General features: G+C 39.6%; 1 protein-coding gene across 3 annotated transcripts in view; it reads right to left on the reverse strand.

Moving 5' to 3' along the window:
• The window catches only part of fnbp1l (formin binding protein 1-like), a 38,920-nt gene extending 19,337 nt beyond the window's left edge, over positions 1-19,583 (reverse strand). For all 3 annotated transcript variants that reach the window (XM_034146858.1, XM_034146857.1, XM_034146856.1), the window contains exon 1: positions 19,383-19,583. In XM_034146858.1, the coding sequence (XP_034002749.1) occupies positions 19,383-19,406 (24 nt within the window). In that variant the 5' untranslated portion in view covers positions 19,407-19,583. The remainder of the gene's footprint in view (positions 1-19,382) is intronic.
• Between the last annotated feature and the right edge of the window lie 3,710 nt (positions 19,584-23,293).

The raw sequence follows: 23,293 nt of genomic DNA on the forward strand, positions 1-23,293 counted from the left end.
TATTGCATATTCGTATCTTTGTAAGAAAAATGGGACTATATGATGGATAATATGTTGTCTAAGAAAAAGCTCTGGCTGGGTTATTTATTAACTGTTAAATGTCCAGCTTAGATCATAACTTTGACTCAAATGAAATAATTTGAGGGTTATAAATAAAATGTTATTGTCTTACGTTTAACTGTGTGTCGGTTGGGTTTTCATTTTGGATATGATAACTACACAATTGTATGTTTTTTAGCCTGATTGGACAAAAGCTACTGTGACCGGTGAACAATAATATTTCTTTCCTTCCTGGATTCAAACCCAAAAATTGGGTCACAGTTGTACTTCCGCTGCGAGTCTCACTTACAAAGCCGCTGCTCTGATTTAATGAGCTCCGAACTCAGGGTGAAAGAATAAATTAGTCATTTAGCTCCCAGAGGAGGAGAGCTCAAGACACCCTGTGTGTAGATCCCACAGTCGCCTGTACACCAATCAGGCCGCTAGACAGCCCTTTCCTGAGCCAATCGGAGACCTAGACAGCCTGTGTGTGCATTCCATGGGAGAAGCCAGACTAATTAGCATAGAAAATGCTGCTAGGACAAAAGATGAATTACACAGCGGCATTCCAGAGCAGACACACACCCACACACAAACACAGACTCACACACCAGTGCACACATGGCTGAGACTGGGTGGGAAATGTCAACTTGTCTGAAACACTGGCATCACTCTGAAGACCCCTGGGCTCTGTCTGCACTGAGTGTGTGTGTGTGTGTGTACGTTGTTTATCTGTGTTCATCTCCCTCGAAAACAACCAGAAAAAGAAGGTCTCTTCCAGGAATGGGATGGGGGAGGAGGGTACAGTGTGTGTGTGTGTGTGTGTGTGTGTGTGTGTGTGTGTGTGTGTGTGTGTGTGTGTGTGTGTGTGTGTGTGTGTGTGTGTGTGTGTGTGTGTGTGTGTGTGTGTGTGTGTGTGTGTGTGTGTGTGTGTGTGTGTGTGTGTGTGTGTGTGTGTGTGTGTGTGTGTGTGTGTGTGTGTTAGGGAGGGAGGGAGGGAGGGAGGAGAAGAGTGGCATTTAAAGAGGGGAGTAATAAAAACAAGAGGAAAGTAGTAGGAAATTGCTCAAGAGAACAGGTCTGCATGTTTGTCTGATAAACATTTTTTGGGGCCGAGTCTGGACATCACCAATCAAATTGGATTAAATAGCAATTCTGAAATAAGAGTGTATTAGTCATAAGTAGACATAGATGTTATAACAGGTTGTTAAAGATGCTACAGTAGACATTTTTGTTCAGGGTAACTGATATCAAGTTAAAAGTAGGTAATATGAATAAAAGGCTATGTCTCGAACCAACATTCTAAATATCATAATACATTTATTTATAGAGCACTTTTAAAAAATGTATATATAGTATATATATCCAAAAATTATAACATGTTGTGTTTTGGGAAAGGTGTTGTTTCCCGTTTTCCAAAGATGTTTAAACATGACAGATCAAAGCACTGCTTATTGGTTTGCACCATTGCCTACAGTATACACACTAAGGGGAAACCTATTTGTTTTCAGTACTGTGTACATATATTGTAATGTTAACCCTGATAAACTATAAACCTTTCTTTACATTTTATACACCTCACTCATTTTTTAACAAATACTATTTGGAGGGGTTTGGACTGTTGGTTGGACAAAACTAGAGTTGACCTGCAACTGTTTGAACTGTGAGTGAGTGGAGGCCATAGTGCCAGGAGGTAAGCACACGTAGTTTATACCTGTGTTTATTACAAACACACAAGCCTGGCTGTTTCCTTGCTGAGAGCATCGGGATTTGAATAGATTTAGATTTGTTGCTAAAAGGGGTTATTGTGTTGAAATGTCTCCAATATCCATCTATGGGCAAATCAGAGAGAAGCGCTGGCACACTGTTGACTTCACCTCCGTCACTGCTCTGCAGGCAGGAGGAACAGCCAGCTTCTTAGACTGCTTTAAAAAACTCTGTGATGAAAGTGGTTTTAGATTTAAGATTAGCCTTCTGTATTTTGATCCCAAAGGAGCTTTCAATAGAGAACCCTCCTTCCGTCGGGACGCGTCGCCTCACGTCTCCTGCGTCTTGGCCATGTTTCGAACTGGCACACACCGCAAAGACTTCAGCCGACGGCCAAGTTGTACGTACGAACTGCGCATGCGTGAGTGGCAATAACTCTCCTTACCAGCAGGCGTCGGTAGTGTGTCCTTCAAAAGAGGCAACAACCGGAAGACAGACTGCGTATACACAGAGAAAAGAAGAACAGACTGCGTGATATAAACAAACAACAAATAGCGTGTGTGTTCCATTTTCACTCTACAGCGAGAAGCTCATGGGGCTTTCCCGAACCTGTGTCGAGAGCTGGAGTTAAATGACATTTCAGATTTGCCTTCTTAATAGTTTGTTTGGGTCCCTCACTTCCGTTTCGCTTCTCATTCACTGATTCGCTAAGCTGAACAGCCAATCAGAGTGATTTATTTGGCCGACGGCCTTTGGCCGGCAGCCTACCGATTCAACATGTCGAATCGGCGGCGGAAGGTGTCGGCACGGCCGAAAAGACACGACGGTGCAGTACACACCAATCTGAGTAGCGACACGACGCTCATCGACGGCCCGACATCTATCGACATCTTTCGACGCCGAAAATCGGCTTGTTGTGTAAGGAGCTTAATTCTGTGTTGGAAGATTGATGAATGATTTAACTGTTTAAGCATTGGCAGCTCTCCACCTTCCTTCATTGTAGTTCTCTGGTGTAAAAACAACTAAATTGCATTTAAAATGTACATGCAGAGATCTAGATTTTATGTAGCTATTTCACATTAAAAGCCCTTAAAGGTTTAAATTATTGTACAGCTTTTTATCTAAAGCGTGGCATTTTTTTACCATTTTATATCTGGCTTATTTTAATAAAAAGAAAAAAAGAAAGGCATAGCACCCGATACCATTAAGCATTTTTTGATCTGCAAAAGATGATCACAATTTCATAAAAATGACAATACTGACAACGTAAAGGACATTGGCAATATTAAGCTATTGTTTTAAAATGTTGCTACTGCAATTTAGACTTCGCTAACTGAATGTCTATGTAGCTCAGTTCAATGTCTCATGTTGCTTTCAGAAAAAAGAATCTTCTATTGTAGCTTTTAAATGTTGCTTTTTGGCCCTCAACTTAACATGACCTATCTTTGTAGCAGTGTTGGTAATTAAATTGATTCAGTTTTAAATTAGCTGTGTTATCGACACCCTAAACACACACACCTTTATCACTATTAGTTCTGCCTGGCTGGATCTATTTTCTCTTTTTTTCCTTTTCGTTCCTTTGCTGAGACAGAAACTACCGCATGTCAATAGAACTACACCAACACAGACCGAGCTGCCTATACCCTCAAGCCATTGAGGAAACATGTGATTCATAGTAGTTGTAAAGTGAATCTAATGGATCACACTCAACTACGAGTCACTGAGCTACTTCACTCCTGTGACTCCATGTTTGACTCAATCCCCATTGATCTGTGAATTAGTTTCATGAATCCCGGAGAATACTGATGGCATCAACTAGGTTTACTCTGCGTGTCAAATCAGGCGATATATTTGGTTACATCAGTTCAGTTGAATACGTGGGTGTTGCTTCCTCTTATGTAATAGATGAAGCTTTTGTTTCCCAGTCTGTGCATTGTTTACTGTTCAGTTGGGTGATTATCCCAAACAGAGTGCACCGTTTTACACCTCGCTAACACCTTGTGCACATGTTAAAGAGGAAATACTTTGTATCAGCACAAAGACAAAGCTCAGAAACTGTATCAGAATTGAACATCTTGTATAACAGTAATCTCTTTTGACAGACTCGCCACTGGAATGTGTGCTTTCAGTTTCTTAAATGGTTGGACCATGCAGTCAAACCCCCAGGAGGGGATTTAAAAGCAACCTGTGTTCAATGTGTGCCAGCACACGCAGCTAGGGGGAAAACATCAAAAAAGACCAGGTTTTTTAAAAACCCAAAAGGAACAGAAAGGGGGAAAATATTGCAGCTGCTAATAAATACCTTATATACAGACTTTTCAACACTGAAACTGATCGGCAACTGGAAAGCTGTAACAGATGTTGGCTGAAAATGTCAACTATGGTCAAGTACATGTTTCTACATTTGTAAGTGGACCGAAACAGAGAAGGGAAACATGCTAGCAAGGTCCATCTTCTGGTCTGCACCTTTAGAAGAACATTGTGCGACAATGACAAAACTAGTCAACTAATATACGAGTTGATTAAAATGATTTTATTTATAGTTGTACAGACCTATTTGAGCAAATATGTCAAACATTCTTCTTTCATCTTCTTGAAATTAAGGATTTGCTGCGGTTTCATACATTCAAAATGACTGAGAACTCAATATTTTTGGGTTTAAGTCTATTGGTCAAACATAACTAGGAATACAAGTATATAACCTTATGGTTTAAAAGTCTTTATCACTAAACATCAACATTTTACAGACCAAACAATAAAAAAACGATTTGCAACCATCCAAGCATTTACCAGTTTCTTGGATGGCTCGTGTAACTAATTATTTCCGGCTATGGCGCAATTTCTTCTAGCTATAGGGCCCTCTTTGAATGAACACAGACAAAAACCATCAGCAGGTGTCTGTGTTTGAGTCAGAGACGGGTCAGTCAAACATTAACCCAACCCTGCCACAGTGGGACTCTGTTCCGCAAAACAAGCACTACAGTGGGAAGATTATCTCTGCAAGAGGAGCCCAGCTAATGTTTCTCGGTGTCATTGGCGTACCTATATAGCAAATAACACGGACGGTGCTGGTCAAGTCAACATGCAAGTGTAGGAGGAAACAATGCTCCTTAACAATACGGATCATAAATCAGTGACATGTACAAGTCAGACGTTGGTCAATTCAGCTTTTTGCTGACTGTATAGATAAAGGCATTGAGGGAGACAGAGTGTACGTGTGTGTCATGTGTTGATAATAAAAATGGATGACACCGACTCAATCATCTGACCTCCTTTACCACAATAAACAGGCTGTTGCTGCAGCACAGCCATGCATACCCACTGTCTCTCTCCGTCTGTCTTTCATACACAAAGAACAATAAGCAATTCTAAAAATGTAGGCCAATGTGTTTCATAATGTTGAAAGACAACACTACTTGCTAATAATGTGTGAAAAAGCAAAATAAAATGGTAATTTTGTTGGATTTCTAGCCTTTCATAGCAATATTTAAGGTAAGTAAAGAATACAAAAATACATGACATAGGCAACACATTGTTGTAGGTAACTGTCACATCCCCAATAAGAGACAACCTAGACAAACTTATTAAATACATTTTTTAGAGCTTTTTATATGTCCAAAGCAAATGTGTTTGTTGACACTGAATATGGCAATCCCAAAATAACAAAAAAAGGCCACCTCACATGTATTCCAATGGAGGATAATTGATCATTAAAAGAGCAAACATTTCCTGCAATGTGTTGTTCCCACAAGGCAAGATTTAATAGCGCTAAAGGCTTTATGGCCTCTAGTCGGGGTAATTGGGCATTAAAGTCATGTTTAATCTATTAAGGATTTCAATTGGTGTTGAAATCCTAATCCACTGTAACCTGTTCCCAAAACCAAGGGTTTGACTGAGGTCTACTCCCAATGTATTTACTACTTATCTGTTGAAAACACACACATACACACACCTGAACACTCCTCTCTGTGGCTAGCTAGTCAGGTTTCAAAGCAACCTGATCCACACTCTTGTGTTGTTCTGCTGCTGCTTCACACACACACCCTGACAGACCGGTTAGACGAGAGAGAGAAAGACAGACACATGATTGGATATCCAGAAATAAATTAATCTAATCCAGCTATGATCATGCCCGAGCAAGCACAGGAAGTTAGCCAACACTTAACAATGTTAACAACACATGCTCGCTCTGTGATGTATTTAACACCACACTTAGGCCTGTCACGATAATTAATTTTGTTGGACGATACATTTTCCCGGAAATTATTGCGATAAACGATAATATTGTCGGCACCGTTGTAAGACCATTTTAGACCACTGACATAATGATAATACATAATAATAACTCAAGTACATCCTTTCAAACATAACTTTTTATTGAACATCCAACATTTCAAATGAAATGTGAAATAATATTCAAATATATAAATTATATATAATAAATAAAAACAAATTAAATTATAAAAAATTAATTAAATCACACACAACCAAAACAATCAATTAAATAGACTCAGGCTGGAAAACAGAGCTCTCTCTCTCATATATATATATAAATAAATAAATAAATATGAGCACACATTGTCTCACAAGCAAAAGAAACCTCCTTAAAACAACAGTCAAGTGTACAGTCCACTGTCCATACAAAGACCCAGATGCCTCAACAGGCCATATCCAAATCTGTATTTCAAAGATTTCGAGCAAGGAACACCAACATGTTTTCATTGTCGGGCAAATGCATCTTTGATTGTAGACTGTCAGGAAGGTGGGGGCTCTCCATCTCCAGCTGCCGTGTTTGCTCCCAGCTGGGAAAACGGAATGGGCTGGTTGTGTTTCAGATGCAGTTTAAGGTTGGTCGTATTGCTAGCTTTTGTTGCTACCTTTTTAAAACAAATGCGACACACCGCCCGCCCGGCTCATTCAAGTCCGTAGGTTCGCCTCGTTGATTTGGCTTAAATCCGAAATATTCCCACACCGGAGATGTGGTATTAGGTTTTGCAACCAATTCCATTTAACTTCAAATTCCCCTCGAGTAAGTCACACGTTGTCCCCTGCTCGTCTCTATATTATTAATTTGGCTGCTACACTGTAGAGTGATCCGACAGTAAAGAATAAACATATTTATAACTAGTTTAGCTTGTTCCAGAGGTAGATAAACTAGCTAAGTGTGTTAGGTCTAACTTGAAGTGTGTATTTTGCTCCGCTCACCGGTCCGTCACAGCGGGCGGAGCTGTGATTATGCAGAGCTGCGTGTCTCCGTCAGCAGCAGCTGATCTGCTCTCTGATCTCTCTCTCGCGCGTCCGGTTATACTTCACTCGCGTTTATGACCATATCGATCAGATCTAGCTAGTTCTAGCTAATGATATGACTGCCTGCGTATCAAAGGACACCTATAAGCGTTGCTTGGCAAAGGGGGTGTGGCGGCAAAAGTATGGCGCAGCATTATGCAGCATTAAGCATTTGTTTACATGAGGGGTCAAAATGTCCCCTTCAGGAGGATAAATCTCTTTCTCCACATTAAATGTCAGACATTAGAAAGGAAGTGACTGTGCATGTAGCGTATTGACTCTTCTTGTCTGTCACATAAGTGGCGCAACTGATGCGGAATTGCGCTAAGGGGAAATTATTTTGACCGGACATTTTGACCGGAGTGATTTAGATTTGCCAGTCTTCAGCATATTTTACCGGTCATAGTCCGGCAATTACCAGGTAACGGAAACTCTGATCTGATCTGAACGGATGAAAGACAGGAAGCCCTGCTCTTTTGGACATTTTCAGAGCTCTTTTTGTTAAATATTATTTTTTAAAAGGATTATTTCATGTTTAACAATGTGACTTATCCCACATACAACGTTAAAAAGATAGTCTTTATACTAGCATTGTAAAATATACAATACAATCTAAAGTTTCATTATTCCATAGTATAATTTCTCTCATGCTTCATTATGGAGTTTCACTAACAGACGCCCTAAGATTCTGCAGATGTCTTTCTTTTTTTCGTTTTGAGACATTATTGTTACCTCGGAACTAAAAATGGCCACAGCAGCCATGACATAACACCAGTCGCACTCCGGCTCATACTGGAGCAACAAGGCTATACAGTTACAGTAACATTTGCCACACTAAGTCAACATCAGCCATGACACAACTATTTGTCTGTGGTTTTATGTTTATTAAACACAGGGCGGGCTGGGTTAGCTGTTGAAACCCTGGGTCCAGTGATGGATGTTTTATGGTAGCTAGAGGTTAGCTCAGGGCATCAGAAAGAGCTTCAGCCATAAAACAACAGAACAACATGCATACACCAGCAGGTTAGTTTGACTGGAGCATTTTGTTAACCCATAGGGCTGCTGAAATGGGAAACGAGTATTACATAATTACAGAGATATATTAAGTTCTTATTAGAGTGGCTGAAATGATAAAAACCTGCCAACATTGAGTTTAAAGCCGGTTTTGAAACATTATATCGTAATCCTTCTAAATCCTTAATGAGATCTAATTGGCCTCAGCTTTCAGGCAACTGAAGCTATTAATAATTGCCTGTTGGCCCTGAAGAATGTAGCGTTCTTACTTTTGAAGCTAACAAGGTACTAGATACCAACACTGAGGATACCTTCATAACCAGGCTAATATGTTGCCGAGTTTAAAATGTATATTATATAACTGGCTATTTTTCTAAAGAAGAGTTTGGTTTTCTTCAACTACATACAACATGTTTTCTAGGCTTGGTCGATCGGACGAATATATTGGCTTTCAGAAATTGGTTATTGGCAGGCCGATAGAGAGATACAACACATTTTCTGTTCTGATGAAACAAGAAAAGGTAATTGTTGTAACAGTGAAAAATACCAAACCACAACATTTTTGTTGAGTTGTATTATTTTGAGTTTGAATCAAGTTAACTATGTTGCAACACATCATGCAGCTGCATCTATAAGAGGTGGGGGGGGGATGTCATTTTAGCATAATCAGTTTCAGTGGTCGTCCACAGTATTAACCACAGCGTTTCCTGTGTGTGTGTCCAATATGAAAGAGCAGGATGTGATGATTACTGTATCAGTTCAGCAATCCAGTGAGCTGTGTCATCAGACCATATGTACATGCCTATGTACACACACACACACACACAAACAGCTCATTCATCTCAGAAAAAAAGCCACAGGATCCCTGATTTATCTTACCGCTGACTCAAGGGCCCCAATCACAGTAGAGGTTTGGCATGAGGCTCCCAGCTGTGAATGAGTGTGTGTTGACCGTGACAGCTCCTCACTGTGTTCATGAAGGTTAGTGTGGTTGCCTGTAGGCTATGACACTTGGTTTGGGTGCTGACAGCTAGCACTATTTTTAGGCAATGAACACATCACATTAACTTTAGTCCTTTCAGCACAAACAATCAAAAATCTGTTGTTACGAAGAAATAACTGCTTAACTTGTGACTAGCACTGCAACAGTATTGGGAACAACAAATTAATTTAAATTATGCAAAGTGATATTGTACAACTTGCTCAGTACAGAAGGCACCAACTGGCTGAAAGAGTATTCCCTTCAATGTTTCCCTATATCCAGTGGAAAGTCCTTTTTAAAACTGCCTGCATTCGTTAGTAACATGTCTTCATATAAGCCTTTGCCACGGCATAAATAAGCATGTAGATTCAGAGAAATGCCCTTTTACTTGCAGCGGGAAGTTACTGAGCATGGCTGACCTTATCATGTGACATGCTGACAGTGAATCTTATGCACAGTTTTACTTTTTCCCCTGTGGTCTGCATGTTTTAAGCAGAGAACAACACATACTGGCCAGCACAGTGTACTTTGCCATGAATAGGTGTCATGTAGATTAACCATTAACTCCATATCATATGACTAATATAAGATATGACCTCAGAACTATACCTCAGAACTAAATTCCCGGAATTTTGCAACCCTAGTTCACAAAGATGGAAACTTTCCATGGGAATTAACGGGAATTAATGGGAATAAACTGGGAATTTTCAAAATTGAAGGTTGGCTCTTCATAGGGAACTTAAATATAGTTGGGGAAAGTATATTTTAGCATAATCTTGACTAAAACAGACAGATGCCATTCAAGTACACTTGAATATCCATGCCATAGCACACTGCTTACTGCATGGCTATTGAGACCACACCCCCTACAGGCACTGTGCATTCCTCCATCACATGCACAGATCTGAGTAATATTTAACTCAACATTCCTGTTTTCGTTCTTCAATTAAACAAATAATTGTTCAATAAAATAATTAAAACTTGTTCTGTTCTACTAAAAACAATGTAAAAAAATCTGTTGAAATGCATGTTTCTTTTTTCTTTTTTGCATCGAATATTTCCAATATTCCCCAGCTTAACTTCCCGTGGAAACTTTCCGGAAATGTACCGGAAATGTTCCGCCCCTTTGCAACCCTACTCAGAACACTGGTGTAGTACAACTACTACTAATGCTGCTGCTGCTGAAATACTGTAGTTACTCAGTGTTTGAGTCAGCACTGTCTGGGAGTGGGTTACATGGGCCATTATGAACTTTACTATAGCTAGTAGTGCTACCTTAAATGGCATTAATATCAGTTATTGATGCTTCCCCTGCTCTGCAGTGCGTCTTTGAAAAAACATTCCGTTAAGGCATGCCAGCGAGTTATTTTTCAAAAGAATGACACAGATGGATGTAGACGCATGTATGGATGGTAAACCCCCAAGAAAGTTGCCTCAAAAATGGGCAATGAGGTGGATTGTCAGTGGAGAAGAGGCAGGCATGGTTGAGGCAGCAAAGCAGCATTTCTAAAACAGACAAATATCTTTCCTATAATTGTTTGTAAAAATAAAGACTGTACCTGACGTACTATTGTCTCGGGTGCCCGTGATAACCATGGACATGTTACCATGGTTACAAGAAAACCTCTTGTCTGTGTGAGAAGCAGTTTTATTGGGCTCTGAAACTTCATCGGCCGAATAAACAGCCTGGGAAAGCTCCTGTGGTGCTAGGATTAACATTGTTTCCTGGAATGCTAAAAGACTGTATGTCGGACAGGGAGGAAGACGGATAAAGGAAGGAGGGGGGGGCTGTCCTAGTTACGCTTGTTCCCATGTACATTTTGCACAGGGCAGTATTTAGGGTATGTGCATTGTGGTAAATTCCTGCCTAAAGCCAGTGTTCCCATACATAGACTAATGGACCACAGAAGCAGTACAAATGCACAACAAATAGATCCAGCTGTCTGATAAGGCAGCATCTTAAATTGCTTTTTTACACAATGCTAACTGCTATATCAGCAAAAGGGGTTGGGGATCTACAAGAACCCTTGAGATGATTCCTGGAAGTCTATAGTCAAAAGACGAATAGTGACCTTTTAGGTCACGACAACATGTGGGGTTGATGTGCAGCTGCATTCACAGGAGAGTTCTAGGTTTCATTCATGTTTCAAGTGAATTCAGGGTCATGCTGAGCACAAATACCATACATTATCTGGTTCTAGGATGTTCTGCTTTTGTGATATTTAACCTTTGTTAAATAAACATGCTTCAAGTTTTTTCTTTTGTAAGAAGGTGATTGCCATTTTTTACATTTAGAGTAAACCAACAGCCAAACAAATGCGAAAAATCTCAACTGCTAATGAGGACTCCAAGGTGTAAAAGAAAGGTTCAGACAAAGTCTACTTCCAAGATGAACTTGTGGTGTCAGAATAATTGTGATACTATTAAGGTCAAAGGTAGAAAAGGAAGAGACATTCATCATGTTAACAATTACAAGCTGAATCATATGTTTCTCACCACCATTACATCCAGTTTAACTCAAACAAAGACAACATAAGGATCCTGGTAGAACACTTTTTTTACACAGCAGCTCCCCGTCACTAAAGTCTATATTGAGACTGACATAAAAGCATTTTAAAATACTTCTATCTTGGCCTGTGGGAAACTCTAATAAAAGTTTTTATGCAGGAGAATTCTTCATCCCAAGGGAAAGGAGGAAGGGTTTGGGTAGGGGGGTCATGTTGAGTAGGGCCATGAAGAGTTTTGGTGTAAGAGGTATCAACTCTACAATGGGATAAGGAAGACCTATTGGTTTTCTGTCACATGGCAAACACAGTCGCTGGTCGTTCCTCACACCCACAAACAGGGAACAAAAAGGTTCTCGATTCATTCAAGCTTGATTTATTCTACACGCGCTAACATTGGTAGCTAAGGGAGGTAATGGTACTCTAGAAACAGAGAGCTAGATCACTAAACATGGAGCTGAACCAACAACCTGAAGAGACTGGGCTTTCTTTACAAAACAAGCTCTTCATGTTATATCTCTGCAATTCTTTGTCACAGTAAGTTGGTATTTTGTCCATCCACAGAGCAGATAGCATCAGTGCAGCTGAGGTGAGCAGGTTTGACAGGCAGCTGATGTGTTTAGTACACAGCAACCAAAGGACATCAGCTGGAGGACATCTCCCTTCTACATCACCAACTCAACAAGTTGTTCACCGCAGAGTGCCAGGACATAGATATCTACCAATGTAGTCAACAGAGGATAAGTGAGCGAAATGATCATTTAAGGGGCATATTATACAGTAGGGAGATGGCAATTCGATGCCAAGTCATATTGGGCTACAGGTGATGATTCTTTTCATTGTGTTGTCTATATCATGTGAACAAACTGTGTCTTAAAGCTCAATGTGAAGTCATTAGAATTGCTTGTTTTATCCAACAAACAGTCCAAAACCTAAGCATTCTTGGTCACATAACACAATCAAGCAGCAAACACTCAGATGTAAAAAGATGGAATTACCGAATAATTAGGGACATTAGCATTTTTCTGCCTCAAGACACCACATATATTAAATGGCTACAGTTACTATAAGAAAACAGTAAACAATTGTTATATCCTGACACTGCCCAACCCTCTTCAAATCATATTCAATATCTTTGAAACTACCAGATATCACAGTTAATAAACAAGGACAACTAAATGGAATGCCATCAGTATTGAGTTACAGTCTGTGAGCATGTTTCACAAGCAGACTGACAGCAGACAGCAGAGGCTTAATGTAATAACTGGGTTGGAAATCTAGGGACATTTCCCAAGAAACATTCCCTACATCTTCCAATTTTCCATGTGTCCAAAATCCTGAATTTGTATCCGCTGGCTAATAAAGTAACTGACTAATAAACAGTTGACAGACAAAGTGACTCCTGGAGGACAGCAAACAGTGAATGCAGCTGCAACTCTGACCAAAACCCTGCATCTACATAAGTCATGAAACCGAGACGTCTGGAAGCGCTTTAGTCTCTGGTGATTCAGATCTTACTTCCTGGAAAGCAATATCCATATATATATATAATATACACAGATATTGCAAGAATAGATACAACAATTGTAGATGATGATAATAATTCATCTTTATGACTGGTATGAGGAAGATACAATGAACCAAAAAATACATGCAACAGATATCTGGCACACTGTATCTAACAATAGGCCATACTTTATTCACTTCCTTTCAAAGGCGGCTTTCACCGATGCTTTGTGTGTTTCATGACACAAATTGACAAATTACCCTGCAGGTAAGCCCTGATTTTGAGGAAGGTCCCTAAGCCAGGTCATAAAACACGTGTTGGCCCATTTACACTGACAGAGAACAGGGTTTATTCAGGGTCACTGCATTGGTCTGACAGGTGCACAGGTGTCTGAATCCAAGAAGAGCTTGTCTGCCAAACAGCTGGCTATGTGGATACAGCTGTGACTGCATCCAGAGGGAAGAGAGGGGGCGATGGGAGGATGAGAGGAAGGAAGAGAGGGGGTGAGAGGAGCATTGGGGACAGATTCTGAAATAAAGAGAAGGAAATCAGCAGCTCTGTGTTGCGTCCCACAGAAAGTAATAGTTAGATTCAGAGGAATATAGTTTTGTTTTTCTATCATTACTTTCTTCCTTTTGGAAGTTAATTACCTCATTTGTCACTGCCTTCCGTTGTTTGTTTATTTGTCATCCCCTAAACTGCCGACACCATGAACAAATTCTGATTTAATTATTGATAATGTATGGATCTGTGTTGGCACAATTTATATTAAAAATGATACCTGGGATACAAGGTGCGCCAACATAATTATGTATTGATTACAACAATGGAAAAGTTGGCATGGCTGCCATCATTTAATCTATGAAAAGTAAAGACGAAATACAATGTCCACATAACAATGACTAGTAATAATAGATACGTTGTTGATCAGAATGACCTAATTTACACTTCAATACAATTGATGGATGAATATTCAATAAAGAATATATATTAAAGCATTCCAAAAACAAAGAAAGGGCCAAATGGTAAGTTAGTAGAGTGGCTTCTGCTGCTGTTGTGCACCTATTGCTACTGTGTAGATCGTTTTATACAATGTACACTTATTTTGCTCTAATCATTCATACTTGATGTATCCTGTTAATATGGCCTGTTGCAGTATCCAATCCTCCTCCGCTACCATTAATGTTTCATCAAGTCCATTAAGTGTGTGTAAACTCTACTTGCCTTCATAAATTCACATCCTCCCACGATGTGAAAATATCTCCCTTCTCTCATGTCATTAAAAACATCCTCCCTCCCTTCCTCTTTATGGCGCTCTTACACCTTCTTCCACTCTTTCCACCATCATCTTCCTCCCTGTCTCCTGGACATGCGCGTTAGCACAATTTTGTTAATTAAAAAAGACATTTACCCTCCCACCAAGGGCATACACAAATCTAATGTGGGCTTCAAGAATTAGTCTCACACATCCAGGCCTAAAAAACAACGTTCTCTTACTCACACCTAAGAAAACCCCCCCCAGCCTCTACATAACACTCAATGTGTTGAAGAGCTTGGCCGGTTGGATGTAACAGCTTGTCATGTCCAGGCCAGTGCCCTCAGCTTCAACATGACTTCATTCACACCCGCTGTGGCCTGCTAAGATCCAGACCACTGCCCAACTCAACAACAGGAACACCTGACAATCAGATACAAAAAATGGTGGATCAAGGCGGAACTTATTGAGCTGATTCGTTCATACTCTCAAGTCAAAGATATAAGGTATAGCAGGAATTATTCATAAACCCTCGAACAAGCATTTTGGCACTCCAGGGTTCCCTCGTCTCTGAGTCATTTACTTTTGAAATAAGATTTTGGTTAGACTCCCGAAATATTGGCTGTGGTTAAGGCAGGCTTACGAGATTTTCAGGTTTTGTTCAACGACAACAGATACATAAAAAACAAACCATTTGTGAATGTCTAAAGCTTTTATATGTCTATTAAAAGCCATCAAGACACACACAAATCCACCATTAGCTTTTCATATTTGAGAGGCTGAAAACAGCATTTCAAAAGCATATTTTTCTGTCAATCGACTAACCTAATTGCATTTAGAAGACACTTTTAGATATATTGCCTTATAGTATTGCCTCACCAATGCTGCTGAACGAACTTCCATGGTCATCGGTTAACTGTTTAGCATTTCAAAATTGCTTGTTTTGTCAGATCAGCTGTCCAAACGCGAAAAGATAAATAGTTGTCGATGCATTTTCTAGTTGATAGATTGAATAATGAATTAAATGGTGCAAGTACTGCAAGGGTTGATTGTGAGACAACTAAAACTAGCCGAGTCACACGTGGAAAAAAGAACACCAAGATCACTTTGATATTAAGATGTTCTTTGTCTCACAAACAACAACACTTCAAATGTCTCTTCAATATTCAATATATTGCCCATTCTGCAAATCTTACAAGATAGTGCCATAAAGGAAGACAACACAATGTGAAAGCCGCAGAGATGCTACCCTGTGGTCGGTAAGACCTTAATATACTGTAGGCTAGGATTTCATATATGCATCTATAAATATCACAAACAGGAGTGGGGATATTGCGCAGCCTTGTCTGAGACAGTGGCCACCTGATGCCAAGAATACAAACCACCTTCTTGCCCGAAGTATCAAATGATTGCACATAACCCCAGTACCCTGTTCTCCAACAACACCTCGCATGGAACACCTGAGGGAACACAGTAATAAGCCTCTTCAAAATCCACACACACCAGATAAAGGAAAGAAAGGCAAACTGTTGTGACCCCTTCATCTGCAAGAGGGTAAAACCTGCTCACTGCTCTGAATCCGAGTTTCCACAATTGGTGTTTAGTCTCCTCTCAGTTTAACAGCCGACAGACTCAAAGTAAAATCAAGAGTCTAGCCAGCCGTTTAAAGCCTTTACCGTCTTCTACCTTTCCCTCCTCTATCCTCTTATCCTTGTCTTTGAGTTTGGCCGATCAGTGAGACGACTACCCGTCAGCCTCTTGTCCTTCAGTCAGTCTTGGCTGCTCTGCTCTGCTCTGCTGGCCTCCGGCTCACCTCAACCAGACAGACCAGAACACAGCATGGCAGCATCCCGGCACTGAGCACACACCCCAAAAGCACACAGAGCTTTAATTCAGACCAACACTTCCTACTTTATGTGTGTGTCTGGGAGGGCAGGAAGCCAGCGCGGTAATAGGATGTTCCTCGCTTGCTTTGTGATCACTGATGTCTCAAAGACCTGGGTTAGAGCCAGAGGAAAAGCAAAGGCACCAAGCTTAATTTAACATAATAATACTGCCTTGAGTGCTAGACGCTTTCTGTTCATATAATGCTTTTTGTAAAAACCATAAATGATTATTGCATTGGTTTACAATCACAAAGGTTGGAATGTACTTTGTGGCACCTTAAAAAACGGAGGGCTCATACGATGATCAAAAGGATAGGAATTAAGGAATAAAACATATTTCTGCTACTATGAGCTGTTACCTCTAATGGCGCCTTTCCACTGCAGCGTGTAGCACGGTTTAAGCGTGCCGCGCCAAACCCGGCCCATTTTTTGTTGCGTTTCCACTGGGGGTAGTTCCGGCTAACGGGTACTGTTTCACAGTTTTTCTGGCTCTCCAAAATCCAGGTTCTTTCCGGGCCAACAACCGGGCTGAATATGCTAAACTAGTGAGAGAATCGCTGGCAAGGGGGTTACAACTACAACAAAATGAACATATTTTACCGTGATTTAATTGTAATGCACGTTTCAAAATGATGCCGAAGTAACAACATACTGATACCGCCTAGTAAAAACCATGAATTAATGCTTTGACAAGTCTGCAGACAAGACAGCAGGCAAAAAACCTTTTAAAATGCGTGTTTTCTGAATGGAGATCGGCTAAGCTAACGTTGTATATGCTCCGACCGTCCACACTCACAACAACGGCCCATACAGACATAAATAAACCAGCGACTGTATTCGCCATGACACAGACAGTCTGTGGTTTGTACTTGTTTAACTTTTGTCTAGTTTCTGAACAGATATGAGGAGCTGTGAGCTCTGAGTGCTAACAGCTAACGGCTGATGTTGGTTTTGTGTTTCGCATTGAAGATGACGTCACGGCTCCGCCTACACTGCGTTACTATAGTTACTACCCCAGTTCCTAAACTGTAATGGAAACGCAGCATAAAGTGAGCCTGGCCTACCAAGGCCTAACTATACCGTACTAAGCTGTGCGAGGCCCTGCAGTGGAAATGCGCCATAACATGCCTCTCAAAATTGTTAAATAAAACCCAGAAAAGCTTGTTTTGCTATTTGGTGTAATCATAATTTTATTTCAAGCTAAAATGTTGAAAATGTACTGGTTCTAGATTTCTTATTTAATATCACAGTTTATAAAAGTTTGATTGATTGATTGATTTGATCAATCAATCAATCAATCAATCAATCAATCAATCAATATTTGGCCAAAGACTGTAATATCTTCTATTGGACAGCCAATCAGGTTTCATTTGAGATCAGACAGCCAAGCACCTACTACTTAATTAGACAGACATCAGGCAGCCAATCATGTGTAATCTGACATCAGGCAACCAACACATTAATCTCATCATTGGATTGGGGGGGATTATGACGACCCGTCAGCAGGCGTTCCCCCACTCAACAGATCATGATTAGCCTTGCTGCAGCACTGACGAAAAGATGCAGAGATTAAGTGAACATCATTTTAAACTTTGAAATGTAGTAACTTTTACTAAAGCTTTACTAAAACTATATGGTTGTTTTTCTTGTCATATTGATTCACACTGGGATTGTTCTCTTAGAGCTTATTTTTAAAGAATTGTATGTGATATAGAGCTTTAGTAAATAAACAAAATATTGACATCTGAAAATATGATTGGTTAATTGCTTGTGATTGACATTTTTGGACATTTTATGAGGACCCGTTTCTTGTTATACCATTATTGCAACTGATACCTTTTCATTAACTAAATCAAATGGCCTAGAAACAGAAAACTATAAGTTAATGTTTTTTAGATAAACACATTGGCTGAAACTACATTATTACGCCTTTAGAAACAGTCTAAAAAAATCCCAGAAAAAAGAGATTAAAAAAGGGATGGATAACATGAATGGAAGATAACAAAACAAAAAACTGAAATACTGACAAATCACATTTGTATTATTTATGCAATCCTTTGGAATCACAGACAAGCAAACAGTTGTCTATTTGTCTGTAGCAGCATGGTCATGTTACATTTGAGAGCTGAGCAAGCAAAAAAATAGCTTATATTAAACTGAAGATAATAACCACTGAGGTCAGCTGGAGGAGTATCATCTAAGGGGGATTTACCCCCCCCCCTTTCTACATACACACACACACACACACACAGAGGATGCTGCTGGTTGCCTCTCTGGTTGCAACAGCTTGTGATGGCCAACACCCCAAAAAACACAGTATGTCATATGACTCTAATTTAAACAAATATTAAATAAATTATCTCTATGCTGTAACACAAAATTAAACCAGATCATAATATCTAATTTGGCTCAAGGAACTAAATGAAAAAGACATGTTCACATACTCTGATATCTACTGTATATAGAAAAGAGCAGCAGCAATTCATGATTTAAGTAATACAAATGTGATTATATGACTAATTTGTATTTGGCTACACGTTGAATTATAAAAGCCAGAAATACAGGGTAGACGTTGGGAAGTGAGTTGTATCGGCTGATTCATGAGCCACTTCTAATTACATGGAAGTTAAGACAAAAGATTGGATAAGTGGTAACAAAGAGCCATGTGATGCCCTTCAGATAAACCAGTAGCTTTGAAGGTAATGTTCATTTTAGGTAAACCGAACAGGACGGAGGTCTGTGTCGGGATTTTGCTACCGGGAATCCCTGCCAGCTTCTCCTTGAAACAGGGTGTGACACTCAACAAAAACCTCAACATACAACTTCGTAACTAGCCAATAAAACAAAAACATCAATTCAGCAGTTTTTTTATAATTAAAGTGTATAAGTAACCAGGCGGAGAAAGCAGCGTGACCCCCGCCCCGGCTCCCGTGCCCGTGTGTCTGCAGCCTATTGTTCCGCCGCTGTCACAGCCGTTAAGGTGCATCGCGGATTAGCTTTAGCTTTAGCCTCGCCGGCTAACTGCACAGCCGGCCAGCTAGCGTCAATGTTAGCCACTCGCCTTTTCACACAAAGCTAAAAGGTAACACGGCACCTTTCTTCCACTCGGTTTCCCAACAGTCGGTGTGTTGACCGGACCTGGACACACCGCAAACAAGCCAAACACTTAGTCACAAACACAGTTTAAAGAGTTTAAACATACCCAGATTTCCGTTCCCCAACTCATCGCGGATCCCTCTTCTGAGTTATCCCGTATTGGACGCTGATTTCCCCGCTCAGACTCTCCTAAACTGCCGCTGGGACTCTGGTCCTGCTGACTGTCTGCCCACAAACACACTCCTCCTCCTCCTTCTCCTCCTCCTTCTGCTGCAGCTCTATGCGCCTGAATCAGCAGGGCTGCACAAAACAGGAATCATGGATCACAGTGGCCCCAAAAATATGTTTATTCTTATATCGTTTAGTTAAGACCAACAAAAACATGAATACATAAAAAAGAGATTAAACTATGAGCTTGTGCAACAATTCACAGCATGTATTTGTATGTAATTCATAGTGTTGCATACTCAACATTATTTAATATTGATCAATTGGTTCCATGTAGTGAAGAAGATATTTCAAATCAAATAATACAAATCCACTGTCAAGGCATACAAATAAAATGCTTATTAGGTTTATCGAGTCTTTCTATGGTATCTTACAATATTGATAACAAGTGCTTTTCGACCTTTAGCTGTAGTCTGCCATACAGTAATTTTCCAGGAGTTGTTATTTTTCATCATTGTAATTGTATATTCGTTTTTTTTTACATTTTGTCATTGAATCTAGGTGATTTACATCAACGTGGGCTGGTCATTTTGCGTTACTGTAGCCAAATATAGCTATTAATCTAAAATACTCTTGATAAAAACATACATTTTGAATTCATTGGAATTTTCCAAATCATTCAAGCTAATTACACATGTTTTGGTATGTGTTCAAAAAATAGGTGAAATGGATACAGCTTGCACATGGCTTTTTGATGAGCTTATTCTCAGTGAAAATGTAGTTATTTAATGTATAGACCTACTGCAGATGTTATAATTGTTGCTTTGGTTTGGGATTTTCTTTTGGCATGGAATTCATTTGATGAGTTTAAATGAAAGATCAAATTTGGAATTTCTGTTCGCAATTAATGTTACACATTGCTTCACACATACATTTACTTTATACATATCATTTTTCTATGAAGTATAGTAGACTATTATACATTATTGACTTTTCCCATTTAACTTTTCCAACAAAAAACAAGGTTTGGAAGCCTTAATTAAATCTTTTGGCTGACTTATTTCCTTTTGCAGACATGCAATAAAGTTGTGGTGTCCCATAAAAACTGTTGTGAAAAAAGCACTCATTTTGAGAATAGATGCTTTATTTTAGGGAGTGACCATCAGATATAATTAATGAAGTGACTAAGTGACTCTATTAGCTGTAGCTTATTACTATATAAATTGGCTTTCCCTACAATATTTGTTCTGTGTTGTGTAGCAGTTTGTATGTTAAGATGGTGTTATGTTGTAAATGTTTCTTTAGAATGCGCAAATAAATGTTTACTTTTTCAAAGAAACCCTAGGCTTGAATTAGTGATTATACAGTTCCCTCTAGCGGCCTATATGTGTGACTACAGCTGTAGTGAGAGAGAGATATATGGAGCTAATTTCCTGCCATAACTCCACAAACAAACTAAACAGGTTTTACAAATGCCTCATGATTCACTAACAAACACAATGTGGTTTGCAAATACAAAACACCATCTACAAACTAATGCATTTAGTTTTGCAAAGAAAAAACGTATCTATCAAATAAACACATACCATTTTTCTAATAAATCATGTTTCAGAGACAAATTCAGCATAGGTTTTACAAGTACACACATTTTTTTTACAACTACAACACTTCTTTTTACAAGTACAAAATTTGTTTTTACAACTACAACACTTTTTTTTCCAAGTACAAAACTTTTTCTTATCACGGCGGAATATTACTGCCAAAAGTCACGTGACTCACTCACGTGACTTTTGGCAGTAATAGAGTGCACATTAATACAAATGATCCCAATACGTATGATTGTATGAAAAGATCTTAAAATCAATACAAATGTATTTATTATAAACGTTAGTCCTTAACATCTATCACTGTGTATATCACCATTCAAACATCTTTTAAAAGTTGAACAAACCCCACACAGCTCAGTAAAGACTGTGAAATGTTGACTTTATTTGATCATTTCAGTCAAAACTAACGTTCATATTTCTCTTTTTGATTATAATACTGATGAATGTTCAAAACAAAGCACTTTGGCAACTTACCACATACGTTTTAAAATGCTTAATAAGCACCGTAACTTTCATGATATAATTTCTCGTTCATAATCGGTTGTTTCCGTGAACGGCCGACTGTTGTGTGACGGCAAATGCGGCGGCCGCAAGGCATTGTGGGGCAGCATTTTCTCCTCTCCTTTCGGTTACGGACCGTCTACACAGCAGCGTTAAAAAAATCTTGGAGGTGGGCGTATCTGAAGCTTGGGGATTTTTTGCGAACAACCAATCACATGAATCTCCCGCCCGCGACATACGAAGCAAAAAAGTTTGAAGTAAACTGGATATAAACTCTCCAAACAGGCGAAAACATACCACTGTCTCTGCCACCTCCCTCCATGCCTGGCTCCTCCGGTTTATATCCCGGTAGGTAAATAGGGACTGGTCATAAAGCACCGGGTGATTCCCTATCGCTAATTTCTCCTCCATTTTTTGGAATATGAGGAAATGACCTGCGGTATGTCTCTCCCAGCATACACGCCGTTTGATTGGCTAGAGCTTGAACTGTCGGATTTGCGTACACGGGATTTGATTGGCTGACGCTTCCACCTCAGCCTCAAAAGTTGAACATTGTTCAACTTTGAATCCTGAAAATCCTGAAAATCTCCGCTCGCCTGCCCACAATGCAGTTCGGCGAAAAGTAAGGGAAAGTGACGTCACCCCATTCAAAGTGAATGGGCAGAAGCGTTTCAAGATTTTTTTAACGCTGCTGTGTAGACGGTCCGTTAGGGAGGTCCAGTGGTTCCTAAGCTAAAGGAGGTTATAAAGGAAGTTTGAAACCTCCTTTCCTTTTAATTTAGAGAATTCGAACGGCACTTATCATGGCTGCCACTGAGGGACTTCTGGGTCATTTCACTCCGTTAGGAAGGTTCCTAAGCTAAATAAGTTCTTATTATACATCCAGTGGCGACTGGTCATTAGGGGCAGGTGGGGCACAGCCCCACCTAGTGTCAGCAGAAAGTATTACACATAATGATTACAAAAAATGCAAAGAGATGCAAAAAAAGAAATACAAAAATATATAAAATATATTTTAAGGTCATGTTTAATCATCTGATTCGTCTGTACATTGCTGTTTTAGTCTGTGTTCTTCTAATTAGTGTCTACAGTGCCGTTTTGACCCATGTGGGACAAAACCTGACCATGCCCCACCCACTCACTGTCAAAGTGAACGGTGACTGTAAAAACTACACTGCGCATGCTCAGAGTATTTTTCAATGTAATGTGTGTGGCAAAAAAAAAAAGACCAAAGGGGCACAGAGCTGCCATCCCCACCATACGTCATCTCACATCATTCAGAGCTGATTGGCTGTAAATACGTGTACCGCGAAAAGTGTGCTGTGTGAAGAGGAGACGAGAGAGCTGCAGTGACGAGTCCTAAAACCAGGAAGTAAGCTGCAAAAAAGCAATGAGGTTTCTACATACTGTAGGATTTTAGAAAATAGCTCGAAATAAGATCTGTGGGAAACGTACCTGTTAGATAAATGCACGTTTTGTTCAGCCGGATAATATCCACATGTCTACCCTACTTTTATAATTTTTTTATCATAAATCTATCGATTAGATTTATGATAGACTTTTGAAACTACAAGAAGATAAGGAGGACTTTTACAAAAAAGTTATAGAAATTTTTGTCCAGAAGGATAGGCAAATGGACTTCATCTTCAAGTCAAGGTAAGACCGCAATTTTATTGAAAATGGGATCTTACTAAGAGAGAACAATTCAATATTTAAATGATAAAATTACATTTTTTGGGTA

The sequence above is a fragment of the Trematomus bernacchii genome, unplaced genomic scaffold (assembly GCF_902827165.1).
Source record: "Trematomus bernacchii unplaced genomic scaffold, fTreBer1.1, whole genome shotgun sequence".
Taxonomy (NCBI): domain Eukaryota; kingdom Metazoa; phylum Chordata; class Actinopteri; order Perciformes; family Nototheniidae; genus Trematomus; species Trematomus bernacchii.